Source organism: Solanum tuberosum, unplaced genomic scaffold (genome assembly GCF_000226075.1).
Source record: "Solanum tuberosum cultivar DM 1-3 516 R44 unplaced genomic scaffold, SolTub_3.0 scf00035, whole genome shotgun sequence".
Classification (NCBI taxonomy): domain Eukaryota; kingdom Viridiplantae; phylum Streptophyta; class Magnoliopsida; order Solanales; family Solanaceae; genus Solanum; species Solanum tuberosum.
In genome coordinates, this window is record NW_006238963.1 from 302,349 (window position 1) to 317,814 (window position 15,466).

General features: G+C 35.2%; 1 protein-coding gene across 2 annotated transcripts; it reads left to right on the forward strand.

The window, feature by feature from the left end:
• The first annotated feature begins 319 nt into the window (after nucleotides 1–319).
• Nucleotides 320–13,158, forward strand: LOC102594181 (sucrose nonfermenting 4-like protein). 2 transcript variants are annotated; one of them, XM_006342691.2, is made up of 14 exons: nucleotides 320–612; nucleotides 721–894; nucleotides 990–1,074; nucleotides 2,795–2,977; nucleotides 3,937–4,071; nucleotides 4,166–4,225; nucleotides 8,235–8,324; nucleotides 9,444–9,578; nucleotides 10,302–10,446; nucleotides 10,517–10,690; nucleotides 10,899–10,962; nucleotides 11,070–11,139; nucleotides 12,562–12,676; nucleotides 12,770–13,158. In XM_006342691.2, the coding sequence occupies exons 2-14, from the start codon at nucleotides 782–784 to the stop codon at nucleotides 12,859–12,861; spliced, it is 1,461 nt and encodes a 486-aa protein (XP_006342753.1). In that variant the 5' UTR covers nucleotides 320–612; nucleotides 721–781; the 3' UTR covers nucleotides 12,862–13,158. The 2 variants fall into 2 exon arrangements, with proteins under 2 accessions (XP_006342753.1, XP_006342754.1); XM_006342692.2 differs by having other exon boundaries at nucleotides 320–894.
• The last annotated feature ends 2,308 nt before the right edge of the window (nucleotides 13,159–15,466 follow it).

The following is a 15,466-nucleotide window of genomic DNA, read 5'->3' on the forward strand; positions in this document are numbered from 1 at the left end:
GCCATTTGAATGTATCTACTTTTAAGGTGTGTGATTTTTTTACTTTTTTTTTTGAAATTATACCATTGCTCAATAATTTATTTTATTATACGTGGCGATTTTAACACTTTCCTCATAATATATTTTCAATTCAAAAATAAAAATAAAATTTTCATACGTGGCAATTTTTATTTTTTTTCAAGGAAATATTTTTAATTCAAGAAAAAGGAATTGGGGAAAAAAAGTAATCCTCCGAAGCATAATTATAAGATTAGGGTTTTCTTCTCTCTATAAAATTCTTCATTTCTCTGCCTTTGCCTTTTTCCTTTTTTTTTTTTGCTTAAAAAAATATTTTTTTTACTCAATTCTCCATATTCCGATTTTCTCCTTCAAAGTTTTCACATTTCTAGGGTTTTCATTCCCTGATCAAGTTCCCTTTCCTTCATATAGTTTCAAGATCGAAGCTCTTTTCACAATTCTATCGGAAAATTCAAAATTTTTGTTTGTCATTTCATCCATTAATTTGGGTATTTGCTTAAAATTTTGTTTGCTGGGTAAAGGTGTTGGCTTTCTTCTTTTTTACCTTGAGTGGGCTTTGTGCTGTTTAATTTTCATTGAATTTAGGTTTTGCTGGTAAGAATTAATTAAAGTTTGAGACTTTTTTTTTCTGGGGATTTAAGGTTGTCTAATCTTGTCATGGTCAACCATGATTAATTAATTTATCTGAACTGCATTCATCAGAATTTCAGCATTTTAGAGTTGTTTGCTGTTTGGGGTTGTGTTTGGTTGAATTGGAAAGTGAATGTATCCTTCTGCAATGGATTATGCACGGGATGGTGGCACGGCTTTGATTCCTACCCGCTTTGTTTGGCCTTATGGAGGAAGAAGTGTATATCTGAGTGGCACGTTTACTGGGTAACTATAAGTTGGCACTAGCACTTTTGTTTGTACAAATGCTCTTTTCTCCTTTAGTATCTTGTGTTTCTTAAAGGAAGTTTCACTTTTTGAAGGTGGTCTCAATGGCCGATGGCTCCTGTTGAAGGATGTCCAACTGTGTTTCAGACTGTTTGCAGTGTTCCACCTGGTTACCACCAGGTTTGTTTTGTAGTTTTCATTACTTTTGTAAAGTTTTTATTTGTATTAGTTTCTGTAGTTCTGCAGTTGAGGCTTCAATTTTGAGTTTTATTCTTAATTTTCAGTATGAGTAGTATTTTTTAGTTAGTAGTTAGCTGGGAAATTACTCCTTTGGGAATAGCAGTAGCGCTAGCTGTCACATGTTCGATTATCATTTAAGGCTGTCATGCCATCTATTGTGAATGATGCATTTAGTTCCTGTAGATATAGTTGGGTGACCTAGCTTTAATCTAGAGACAAGTTAGAAGATACTTTTCCCTATTTTGGAGACTCTGACTTCGTAAGCTTTTCTTTTACTTGCCGAGACCAATTATCGCCTTGTCCAGTGTGTAAACTTGGATGACCTACTTAAATAGTCATTAGATGCTTATTTAACTTATTGAAGAAAGTATGTGGTCCTGTTGTGGGATATTGGTATTCCAAGCTTGCTTGATTTAGGGGTTGAATTTACTTTCTGTGTGGACACTCCTGCCATCAAGTGACTATAGAGATGTAATAGAATGAATCATCTGGGTGGGTGCTGGATGGGTTGCTAGTAGGCCCTTTTTTGGGATAAGTAAGCCATTTTATTCACTTAAACCAGCACCAAGGAGCTACTGAAGTATATACAGTTATGGAAACTCACCCTCCCACTGTGGCACTAAGCATGAAGGGAACTGAGGAAATCTAGCAGGGTATCTAGATAATTTTCGCTATTGTACAAGCTTTTTGTATGCAAGTCCATTTACTGCTTTCTGCATTGCTCTAAAGATGATTCTTTTCCTTCCTCATTGCCCCCAAAGGCAGGCTGGTATAGTTGACCTAGCACTTCTACATTCTTTGCTGATTTTCTGTCTAAACCAGCATAAAAACATTTCCTTTGCTGGTGCAGGCATCACCATTATTTTAGTCCATATAAATTAAAAAACAAATGTCTGAGCTGCCTGGCTGATGGTTAATTAGTTTTTCTGGATAACTGCAGCTTGATGCTCAGTTTGTCTGTTCAATTAATGGCATGACAAAACTTTGTTTCGGAACTAAGGAAAAATAACAAAGAGAGCCTTTTTTATATGGTTATAATTCAGTTCGTGACCATAAGTAGAAAGTTCATATTTTTCGGTCATTGATAAACATTTTGTTGGCAATACTCAACGCAATTACCATAAAATATCAGTTTCTAACTTCCAATCAACAATGGGTAAATCTATAGAACATACATGCACACATACTTCACAAGCAATGCATTTATCAAATTCAGTGTATTCCTCCTCGTAAACGTTCCAATGTAATCAATTTTCGTAAGGTTAGTGAATAGTTACAGGTAAATGATTTGTGTGGGACAGCATAATCATGAAACCTTGGCCGATGTATCTGTCGGCTCGTATGGTTTATTGGCCGTAATTTATGAATTCAGTTATCATGGGGAGCATAGGTAAGTGTGAGATCTTGCCAGCATATCCCATTGCCCTTTCTCTTTCATGAAGAGAGAAACCTTTGAAGGCCTCCTGGAACTCTTGCATCTTACCTGTGTCTCGGAGGTGGTAATCATTTTTATGTGTGATGATTTGAGTTCTAATATCATTTGCCTTTTCTTGTTAGTGGCAATTTTATTTTAATCATTTTGCTTCTTTTCCTCGTTAGATTTCGTATTCAGCTTCCTTACATGTGATGAAGGATTTATGGTTACATACTTTACTTGCAGTACAAGTTCATTGTTGATGGTGAATGGCGACACGATGAGAACCAACCTTTTGTAAGTGGAAGCCTTGGAACAGTCAATACTGTCCTCTTGGCCAGAGAGTCTGACTACCTTCCAGCAGTACTAAGTGCACAAATACCTCCTAGCTCTAACATGGATGTGGATAATCAGGCCTTTCAGCGTTTGGTTAGTGAATGTTCTACTCGTGCAAATTGCTGAATTGCAAAGCGATCATGAATGCTTAGAATATTTGAGACTTCCTTAGTGTGTCTAATATTATTTTGATGTATTTCTCCATCACATTGTATGGACTAATCTGTAGTTAGAGCAGAGGATTTATGCATCTGTATTTTATATATATTGTCTTCGTGCACCAGTGTTCTTTCTTTATCAAGAGTCAACTTCTGTTTTTCTATTCTAGTTTATAACATGTCGTTAGTTTTTCTGAAAAGGTCAGACATTAAATCTCCATATTAACCGTCTAGTTTATGTTTCTTCTTGTCGAACCAGCTCATTTTTGGTATGAGGGTGTCAATAAGATGGTTATCAGAATCTCCTTTTCAAGCACACCATTTTGTGAAGTGGATGACTTGACTAGTCAGACATTAAATCTCCATATTAACTGTCTAGTTTATGTTTCTTCTTGTCGAACCAGCTCATTTTTGGTATGAGGGTGTCAATAAGATGGTTATCAGAATCTCCTTTTCAAGCACACCCCATTTTGTGAAGTGGATGACTTGACTAGTCAGACATTAAATCTCCATATTAACTGTCTAGTTTATGTTTCTTCTTGTCGAACCAGCTCATTTTTGGTATGAGGGTGTCAATAAGATGGTTATCAGAATCTCCTTTTCAAGCACACCCCATTTTGTGAAGTGGATGACTTGACAAACATTTATAAGAACCTATGAACTTATTTTTGAGACACCCGTTACTTAATTCTACTAATTAAATGATAAAACAAGTGATTTTGAAGCATCTGGTGTTCCATTTTCATTTTCTATCTGACCTTGCACCTGGTGTTCAACTATTTTTGCCTATATGACCTCTTTATACCCTCCCTAACATATTGTCTTCTTCTAGAGGGAGAGCTAGTAAATTCGCCTTTTGATTTGTCTAAAAACTTTTTCTTATATGTGTCATAGGTAAGAGTGTCGGATGTTGCCTTGCCAGATGATGCTTCCAAGATATCGCAGTCAGATTTGGATATTTCCCGCCACCGCATATCTGCAGTCCTATCAACACATTCAGCTTATGAGTTGCTTCCAGGGTCGACCAAGGTTTGATCTATTTATCCTATTTTCTGTCTAGGTGATGTGATGGGTTATGAGAATGAGTGTTTTGTTGCCTTTTCTGATAAGGACTATTTTTCAGGTCATTGCTTTGGATGTTGACTTACCCGTAAAGCAAGCATTTCATATTCTTCATGAGCAGGTATATCTTCTATCCTGCTAGATGTCCTGTTTGTATCATGATATATATGGAGCTTTCAGATTTTGTCACATTTGATAACTGTTCTTTTGTTGGGGACATGCTTGAAGCCTCATTTCCATTAAAAAGGAAAATCGCCAGAATGGTCATTAAGCAGAACTGTGTGGATTATCCTCACCATTGAAGAGTGTGACCATCTTTAAAACCTTAGCTATTAGAGAGAGTAGACTTTTAATTAATTAATTATGTTATGTCTCAAAATCAGAGATAAACTGCTTTTTTGGAAAGAAAAAAAAATCAAAACTTGGCAGTTGCAAAGTTGAGTGAGTTATCAGGGAGAAGTTCAAGAAGATATTAGCTTTTATGGGGGAAATAGAATCTACTTTGCAGTAGGTTTTAAGTCTTACGATATCACCAGACTTGCAGGCAGAGCTGAAGTTTGGTTTGAATGGGTTTGAAAGAAGCCGGAGTCTGATGCGCAGAACAACTTTCAGCAAGAAAGCAATGGAATGGATAGTCTCTGTACTCCAAGAAGCTTCAAAAGACTCTGGCACCCATAGGAGAAGGTAGAAGCTAAATGAACAATACTCGAAACTTCTTTTCCGAAAGCACAACAAATTTGGAAGATTTATAAGCATTGTGACAGTACAAGGAGGGAACAGATATATCATTATTATTCCAGAAGTTACATTTAATGTTGGTATGGGGAGACATAGCATTTAAGATAATTTCATCAAGGAACATAAAGGAACATTTATTACAAATATTCCTAGGAGGATAGATCCGAAGGTTCCTTATGCAGATTCAGTCAGAACTAGCAAGTGGCAATCAAAAGAAGCATCTGAGTCTCTGATCAGCAACAAAAACTCCTGTATCATCATCTCTGGTGGTGATGCTAACCAGGAAAATGGCTTGCTGGGAAGATATATTATTGGAAGCTTTAGTGGAGAAGAGAAGGAGAAACTAACACTTTCAGATATCAGAAAATGGGTGGTGAATACTTGGAAGAACGCTTTTGGAGTTAAAATATACCAAATGGGGGTCCACTCTTTTCTGTTTGAGTTTCCAAACAAGCACATGGTTGAGTGTATTCTTAAAGGACAGTGCTTGGAAACAATTGAAGATTCATCTCGAATGGTGGTCGCCGACTATAGGTTGTTGCACCAATTGAGAGGCCTCAATGTGGATAAGAGCAGCCCCCCATTTCGTATATATTAATTCCAAGAGTGTTCTTCCAAGTACTCACCACCCATTTTCTGATTGGTTTCTCCTTCTCTTCTTTACTGAAGCAATAGGTCTTCCTCTTCAATTTTGGACGGAAAAAATGTTCAAAGCCATTGGAAATCAATGCGGGGGATGGCTGGAAACAGAGGAAGAGACATCCCTGAAAAACCATTTGAAGTGGGTGAGAATGAGAACAAAGGGATTTGGAAAGGAAGTTCCGAAAGAGGTAAAGATTGTCAACAATGGTCTTACCTTTTTAATTCCGATCTGGAGTGAGTTGAGAACCATGGTGGTTGCTAGAGCGGAGGAAGTCCCGCAGGATAAGGACCGTTGGGCCAAAAAACCCTACACTCTTAAAGATAATAGGTTTTGCTTTGATACAAAGAGGAACATGGATTCTTTTGAGCAGATACCTATTTCTAATATTCAAATAACACAGCTGGCAAGGGCACAGCGACACGTAGGACAGAGAAGTATTTTTTAATCAAAAGTAAGGAGCTCTTTTACGGGCCAAAGGAAAGGTCAGACAATGTTTTAAAGGAGCTACTTTTAATAAAGGCCAAGTTCTCTTTACTGAGGCCCAGCTTCTTAGTTCTAACCAAGCTAATGTCAGGTGCTCCTTACAATTAGACCCAATGCTAGTGGAAATCAATGTCTATACTTTGACTTGTAGATTCAAGTCGACAACTAATGATTTTGGTTGGCACATGATAGGGGTATCTGCACCAAATTGTAATCAGGAAAGGCAAGAGGTATGTAGGGAAATAAGGATTGAGAAGTTTGTTTATGGGACCGTGGGTGATAAGGGGTGATTTTAGTATTGCCAAATGTGCTTCAGGGAAGAAGAATTGCTCCAGAACGTCTACATACATGACTGAATATTCTGATTTTATTGAGGATATGGAGTTGATTGATCCTCAACTAGATGGGGGAAGCTATACCTGACCTGGACTAGAGTGAACAACTTGGAAACCTCTTCCACGATTGACAGGTTCCTATACTCTACTGGATGAGGAGAAAATTTCAATAATATTAAGTAAGAAATTCTTCCTATAATCTGTTCTGACCCCACAATTGCGCTTCAAAGTTGCAGTTGGGAACACAAAAAGTTTTATTTCAAATTTGAAGGATGATGACTGGAAACTGAAGGTTTCAATGAGAAAGGTGAGGTTTGGTGGGATTCCATTATTACTAACGGAATGTCAGATTATATTTCAGCAACCAAGTTAAAAGCTTTGAATGCTAAATTCAAAGTTTGGAGCTCAAGCACCTATAGGAAATTGGAGAAGAATAAAGATCTGATTCTGAGCAAAATTGCAGAGGTCGACGACATTCAACATAATAGATCTTTAACTGATGAAGAGGCCATTCAGAAAACTAATTTATTCATGGATTTTGAAGATTATGCCAAAGAGGAAGAGATTAAATGGAGACAAAGATCAAGAACACTGTGGATTAAACGGAGTGATAAAAACACAAAGTTCTTCCGGAGAATTGCTGATGCCCGCAAGAGAAATAATTACATTGATCATCTACCGGTAGGATGAGAAGATATTGTGGAGCCAGAGAACATTTAAAGGGAGATCGTTATCTTCTATCAGAAGCTCTACTCTGAAAATGAGAAATGGATTCCCTATTACAACATGTACCAGTGTCTTACCATAAACACATAGGACCAACATGAATTGCAAGAGTCTTTTGTGGAGAGAAGTTTTGGATGGTCTCAAGGCATGTGCAGGAGATAAAGCACCAGGTCTAGATGGGTACACTATGGGGTTCTTTGTTCATTGTTGAGAGGTCTTTAAGAATGATGTGATGTCCACTATGCACAACTTTATTCTCAAGAAGTTTTCGAGAAGAGCTTCAATGCAACTTACATAGCTCTTATTACCAAAAAGAATGGGGCTAAGGAATTGATAGATTTTAGACCTATTAGTTTTATAGGGAGAATATATAAATTGATATCCAAGATCCAACAGAGAGATGGAAAAAGGTGATGCACACATTAGTGATACTCATCATATGACATTCTTAAAGATTCTTGAAAGGCATACAGATCACAGATGTTGTTCTTATTGCCAATTATGCATATATTTCAGATTGAAAGATAAGACGCCAGGCATCATGTGGAAATTGGATATTGACAAGGCATATGACCATGTGAATTGGAGTTTTTTGCTTGGAATTCTCAGAAAATGGGGTTTGGAGGGAAATGGATTAGATGGATAAGATTTTGCATTACCACTGTGAGGTTCTCTGTTCTGATAATTGGCTCACCTGAAGGTTTTTTTCCTTCTCAAAGAGGTTGAGCTAAGGTGATCCATTGTCTCCTTTCTGCTCATTCTGGTGATGGAAAGACTTAACAATATGATGAAAATTGCCCATAAAAATGGCTGGATAAGAGGTTCCAATGTAGCAAAAGAACAAAATGAAAGAGTGGAACCAACATACTTAGCCCTCTGTTTTTGGTCAAGTTAAAAAATTTTGAGGAATGTTTGAGGTCAACAGAGATGTTATAAAGATGTAATGAAAATTTTGATGAATCAATAGGGTCGATTTTGGTCAGAAACTCCATTATTGTATGAGCCTTGCTCATTTTCTAGTATTGGGAATGGAGTGACTTGTTAGCTATACTACTTACTACTGCCTTTTTCTGCAGCCATACTCAGTGTATTAGCATAATTTGAAATAAGATTAGGCATTTCCTTCTTCATTATGCTGGTTATACTTCTCTATATTCTTTCCTGAAAATATTATAAAATCTGTTTCTGAGCCATATTATTTTCAGGGTATTCCTATGGCTCCTTTATGGGATTTCAGCAGGGCACAATTTGTTGGAGTCCTTAGTGCTTTGGATTTTATTTTAATCATGAGAGAGGTAAGCAGAGTTCCTTGCAAGTTTTGATTATGTTTCTTGATATGCTTTTAGCAGTAATATGCTGTTATCATCATTTGTATTTCTTCAGACATCTTGTACGACTTCTATTTTGTTATGAGTTAAGTAAAGCTGGTCCTTTTTTTTGGCTTACAATGTGATGTGGCTGGTCCCATTAGTGGTTTTATACTTCTATTACTGTTTTGGAGGTGCCCTTGATCAGTCTTATTTATAGACAGATGTTGTGCTGTAGGTGAAGTATGTGTAAAGTGACATTTTAAGATAGCTCTTTGGTTTGATTTTATGCTTGCTTCCTATAGTAATATGACCCACTCTGCATAGTGGATTTACCAATGCTTTTAGATGTTCGTGTGGGCTTGGCTTTGTCTCTCATCTATTGTCAAGACTCTAGAGAAATATTTTTTCCCTCTCTTTAAGCTGAAAACCTGCACCATGTTGGAACTTGACCACCTCCAAACTAAGAAAGGAGGAAATTTTCAAAAAAGAAATAGATGATACCCGAAAGTTTTACATGATGACTTAGCAAGTGTGTAGCCAAATTACTTAAAACTAGACTTAATGTCTTTGTACTTATATTGTTATTTCTTGTGTGATTTCTATGTTGGAAGTTTCTCTTATTGGCATTATGTTCACTTGCTGATACTGTGCTCTTGCATTCCATCAAAATGTGGGTTAATGAGGTGGGATATAGCTAAGTTTATGTATTTTGTTTTTCCCCAACTTTTGTGATCTTGCAGCCATGCTTCATTTCAATATCAATGATCAATTAGTTGACTACACCTAAATAGGCTTATGAGGCTATTCAGTTTATTTTCTGGCTGATTGCCCTTTCTTCTTGGTTAATCTTTTAGGTCACTGTGTCATGATACATCTACTGCTAACTTGCTGCTGGAAGTAGTTGCATTTCTTGCAATTTTTTCATTTTAGTTGTAGTTTGACTAGTTTCTTTGTGTTGTTAATGATGAATCATTCATGCATCACATATCGTGAGAATCTGTGGTGTATTTCCCTTATTAATATGTTTTTGAGAAAGACATTATGTATCTTTTTAGCTCTTTTCTCCCATAACTGAATGTAAAGAAATCTCGTGACCTGTCGCAGCTTGGGAATCATGGTTCCAATCTGACTGAGGAAGAGCTTGAGACACATACTATATCTGCATGGAAAGAGGCAAAATCTTACTTGAGCAGACAAGCCAATGAGCTTGGTAAATCAGCTCCACGGCAACTTGTTTGGGTGAGTTTGTTTGGCCTGCTTGATATGTCAGTGTGCAAAGTGCAGATTTAACTTTATCCCTCCGACTTTCAGTTCTCATGGATTCTTTCGGTTATTGTTAACACTTAAAAAAATCCTTATTGATGTTCTCTGAATCTATGTGCTTGCTGTAGCGTTGCCATCCATATCTGGAACAACTGCAACTTACAGATTTTGGTTGAATGAAATCTTCAAGCATTTGAACAACACTTTGTTGTAATTGATTGATGGGATACAATTGAGGGTAGATAGCCTGGGGAATAAGAACTTACACTTTCATGATTCTTTGAGAGTAGATAATAAGACCAAATAGTTTATATCGTCTTGTTACTGTATCCTATATCTTGGAATCAATCATGAGTTTGATGATTAAAAATGAAAATGACGAAAGCCTACTAAGATCATTGCAATCTTGCTGCTATGGATTGCATACATTTTTTCAATTTTGCAAGAGAGAATAGCATCACCTGTGCCTATTTAATCACTACTTATGTGCTGTATTAATGTGAGATTAGTTGATTAAATTTGTTTAGTTGCATCTGGCTGTTGTGACACTTTTCCTGCTAAAGATGTCCCTTGCATTTTCTTTTACTTCTCTTAGTCACCTGTCCTGGTTTATGAATCAGAGACTTCTATTGTGTATTTAGGACCTATTGCTCGTCAATTTCTTCTTTTACACGTCTTGATTTCCACTATTCAATGCAGTCAGGGCCAGATAACAGCTTGAAGGATGTGGCATTGGAAATTTTGCAAAATGGGGTCGCTACAGTACCTATAATTCATTCACCAGCTCTGGATGGATCATATCCCCAGCTATTATATCTTGCTTCTCTTTCTGAAATACTAAAACGTGAGCTTTTAATTTTTCTTGGGTTTTCACTAATCTTGCTATTGTGGCTCACAGCTTTGTTACCTTTCAGATATTTGCAGGTATTTCAAGCATTCTCCAGAGTCTTTACCAATACTTCAGTTGCCAATTGGTGCAATTCCTTTGGGCACATGGGTTCCGAAAATTGGAGAGCCAAATCGACAACCCCTGGCAATGCTGAGGCCTACTGCTTCTCTGAATGCAGCATTGAATTTGTTAGTGCAAGGTTATACCTTTCTCAGTCTTTTGGCTAAGATCAAGTATGGTTGTTAGTAATATACTTCCCCACTAAAGAATTTATTAGCCCATTAATATTACTGACGAATATGAATTCTCACTATTCTTAAAGATATTTGGTCACATGTTGATAAGTTTTGGCTAGTGAGTTAATAAAATGTCTGTATCTCTTATGCATGTTTTTGTCCCCTTCGCAGCTCAAGTTAGTGCAATTCCCATTGTTGACGATAACGACTCCTTGTTGGATATATACTCCCGAAGGTTTATAAATAATTAGTTGTTTTTCCATATTCAGACTTGTAGATATTGTAGTGTGTGTAGACCTTCGTTAGGTTAATTTGCTGAATGCCTGAATCTATGGCTGGCAGTGATATTACAGCTTTGGCCAAGGACAAGATCTACACGCACATCAATCTTGAGGAAATGAGTATTCATCAGGTACTGTGCCTTGAGTTCAATTTTTAAATATATTTCTAGCTTCAATAGGTATAGTTCAGGGGTTTGACTACTGGGCCTGGGATTTTATACCCTTCTTCTCACCATCATGTTGAGGGTTCCCTTTCCAGGAAGGTGTAATCTTAGTTACACCTTAGTTTCCTCCTAACCATTCTCAATGCAACTACGCTTCAGTCCCCATCTAGTGGATTAGCTGATTGGGCTGGCTGTATGATCTCTCTGTACCCTCAGAGGATTCACCATGATTTGACTATTTATGCTGGCTGTCAACCTTCCGTGTCCCTCCTTTTGAAACTGGCTTTGCCATTCACATAGGCAGAGTTACTGTTCTCTCAATAAATGACTCAATAAAATTACAAAATCAGCAAATGTATCTTGCATATTTGCTTGGATAGGTGTGTGAACTATATTTTTTATGGAGAGTATTCTGAAACTCAATTTGAACTGGATGCCAGCAGTAATGAAGTTTCTCGCGAGGATATATTTTTTGCATCTGGATAAGAAAATTCTTGCTTGAGAGTCTTTGAACTAGTGGATACCACCAGAACCTGTCATAAGGATTCTAAGTTCAGGTGGTAAATTATAGCATGGCCACTGTTGATTTTCTCAGTGCATTACATAGTCTGAAATGGGGCTCTGTTGGGTGTAACTTTTCACAGCAATCACTTTTGCTGGTATTTCAATATAGTTACTTTCAACCGATGTGTTGATGGCTAATCTACTCCTCGCACACTCTTAAAGCTAGATGTCTTTTATGGTAGTTGGCAAAATTAAGCCCTTGTAGATTGCCCTATTAACTTTTTGGATTTTGTCAGCTCCTTTGTTCTAGCTTAGCACTTTTTGTACCAACGTGTCTTCTCCTTCTCTCTTTTGTATGTATTGCATCCTCTTGATGCCTATTATATAGTATAGTTTCTTACTTCATAAAAAAAGAAGTTACTTTTGACCTAAACCTAAAGAAAGAAAAAGATTCTTAGTTTTGGCGGTCTGTGTTGCTATAATCAACAACGCCTAATCACTGGGATACTTCTGGGTGGAAATTTCATATCTTTCTATTTTAAATCTATGGTAAAATTTATAGTTTTTTTTATTCATTCAAAAATATATATATTCCCCTCTCCTTCCTGCTAGGATTAAAGATCCTGTATAAATATATAGATATATATGGAGAGAGAGAGGGAGAGAAATTTAGTGTGGAGCTTACAGTTTGCTTCTTATAGAAGTGAATATTTTTAGGTGTAAGCACCCCTCAATTCCAACTCGAAGGTTGCGAGTTCGAGTCACCAAGGGAGCAAAAGGGGTGGGAGCTCCTAGGGAGGGTAAAAAAAAAAACAGTATATTACTCGGATGTTTTTTTTTTTCTTGTGGGGGTTAATTTTCATTCATATGTTTATGTGTTTGTAGGCATTGCAACTTGCAGAAGAACCATATGCAACTTATGGGTTGAGCAGTCAAAAATGTCACATGTGTTTACGGTCTGATTCATTGCATGAAGTGATGGAAAGATTGTCCAGACCTGGTTAAGCTTCTGTCCTCTTACTACCATACAAAATCTTCTTGGCCTGTTATCTTTTCATGTGCTGCAGTAGTAACTTGTTGATATGGTTTGCAGGGGTTAGGCGGGTTGTTGTTGTGGAAGCGGGAAGCAAACGTGTAGAAGGTATCATATCAGTGGGTGACATTTTCAAGTTCTTGCTTGGGTAGATGAATCAAAGAATTGACAATAGACGTGATTTTGATGGTGGTTGCCTAATCTGTGTTTGCTCATAGCTCATGGTGCACCCCATTATTCATGGGGATTTGAAACCCGATTCTTTCGTGTATACAATTGATTGGCCCCAAGTATAATGGCCTGGTCTTTTAGGATGTTAGGCTCTAAAGAATTGAGGCATGTAAATTTTCATAATTGTTTCCCTCCTTTTTATTACAGTTACTAAAGGATTAAAGATCAGTTGTCTATCTTTTCCTTAATAAGTATGATTAGTCAGGTTATTAAGTCAATATAGTTTTTGCAAATTCATAAGTACAGTAAAAATCACAGTACTTGTTAATAGTTTTATCATGCAATTATTATGAAAAAGGTGAAAAGAGAATGAGTTGTTTACAATAATGCTCTCTCTTTTATTTTGGCTTTGCTAGGGGCTACGATGAATTGAGTTCATTACATAATTATTAGAATTGGATTAGCAAATGACATAAAGTTTTATATAGTGAATAAGATGATTTATTTGAGTGTGTAATTAGTTATAATGTAACTTGGTGTCTCATTTGAGCTCAACTGGACACCAATTTTCACTTAGATACGTTGAGTAGATTTTGTCTATTTTAAACATATATAATAGGGTTCTATGGTGTCTATTAGGATTTAGGCCTTAAAGATCCAATTTAGTGTTTTTTTTAAGTGTTCCTTGCTCAATATGAAATTAGATTAGTTGACTCAGTAATTTTCGCATGGTAAATGTATTTAATAGAAAGTATAAAAAAAAAAAAATAGCATCAAGATATCTTTCAACTTAACAAGATAAATTCTAGCTTTTATTGCGAAAATATAATATGATGTATCTACTTTTAGGATTTTTCTTTAAAATCTAGCCGCTTTTGAAAAACAATATTATAAATATTACTTTGTCATCTTTTATTGCAAAATTTGGTATTAACAAAACTAAAAATAAATAGAGTAGGAGGAAAAATTAGGTAGGTAGCTATGATATGAGGACGATGTAAGATTTTTTCGGCGGAAGAAAAAAAATTAAAAAGTGATATAATTGATCACCAAAGTTTACTGAATTGAACTGATTTGAATGAGTCATATATAAAATTGAGAAAAAAAAACTTGAATTAGTGCATTTTAAATTTATGGTAAATAGAAGTTCAATCTTTTTTAAAAAAATCCGTAATAAGATTTTTTCTTCTAAATTCCCCAAAAAACTAAGAAAATTCGAAAGCGAATAGCATTTTTTCAATAGAATTTTAACCATAAAATTAAGGGAAAATTTTCAAAACAGCAATATTTTAGCATCTAATAGGACCCCTTGTCAACACTTTCAATATTTATTGAAAATGTCAATATTTTGGTTTGTTATAATGCTGATTATATTTATTTAATTTGAAAGAATACAAATTTTTAATATTTAATAACATAATGGAGAGAATCACGGGAGAAAAAAATATTTTAAAAAAGGTAAAAATATTTCCCTTAGTTTTTTATCCTTAATTGTTTGAACTTTTTTAAATATGATTTTATCTGAAATGTATTCGGATGGACTTCTTTAAATATGATTTTGTGTGTCATTATTTTAAAATGTAATTGAAATATAAATTGCGAGTGATATTGAAAATACAAAATGAGCCAAATAAAATACAAATCTATTTACTAATAATAGTACGGGTACGTATATAATGAATACGTAAATAAATTGTATTTTGATTATTTAGAATTGAAAATGAATACAAAATCAAATCTAAATAAATATTATCTAGTATACAAAGTGATATTGAAAATACAAAATGAGCAAAATAAAATACAAAATCTGTTTTATTGATGCAAGGATGAACACCTATATAAAATAAATAAACTGTATTTTGGTTATTTAGAATTGAGAATGAATACGAAATCAAATATAAATACAAAAACTTGATGGTATACCATTAGGACGAATACAAAATCAAATCTAAATACAAACTATTTGGTATACAAAGTGATATTGTAAATACAAAATAAGCAAAATAAGATAAAAACTTTAGTTTTACATAATGCAATTAGGATGAATACATAAATAAACTGTATTTTGGTTATTTAGAATTGAGAATGAATGGACATTTAAGAACTTCTATCCGGCAATTGATTCATCAAGTTCCATGGATTCAAGAAGAGTCTTTTCGGAACCATCCATATAGCGGTGGCGGCGTAGATCTGGAACCCGACAGGAAAACCGCCCGAGCCCTAAATCAAAATCACAAGAAGATAAAAAAAAATTGTTTAAAAGACTAAAAATCTGAAATACAAATATTTGATGATTATCTAACCAAACTCACATAAAAATCGAAAAAATTGATGGAAACTCCGTAATATATAAAATCTTAAATACAAGATAATCGGTGATTTTAAAAACAAAATCAACATAAATATCACTAAATAATCGAAATTATCTTTATCAATTGAGATATTTCTTGAGTTAAGTTAAAGATTTGTTGAACAAATTAGGAGAACCATTCATAATTTGTATTTCTTGACCTGCAAAGAAATTTGAAGAAAGAGAAAATATAAAACTTGAATGATGGGGGAAAAGAAACGTGAATGATGGGGAAA

Bases quoted from the DNA above. Each gene is read 5' to 3' on its own strand.
- LOC102594181 (XM_006342692.2), top strand. From the start codon at position 782: ATGTATCCTTCTGCAATGGATTATGCACGGGATGGTGGCACGGCTTTG. The intron at 2,978-3,936 runs GTTAGTGAATGT...TATGTGTCATAG, and splicing joins ATCAGGCCTTTCAGCGTTTG to GTAAGAGTGTCGGATGTTGC. The intron at 10,447-10,516 runs GTGAGCTTTTAA...GTTACCTTTCAG, and splicing joins TCTTTCTGAAATACTAAAAC to ATATTTGCAGGTATTTCAAG.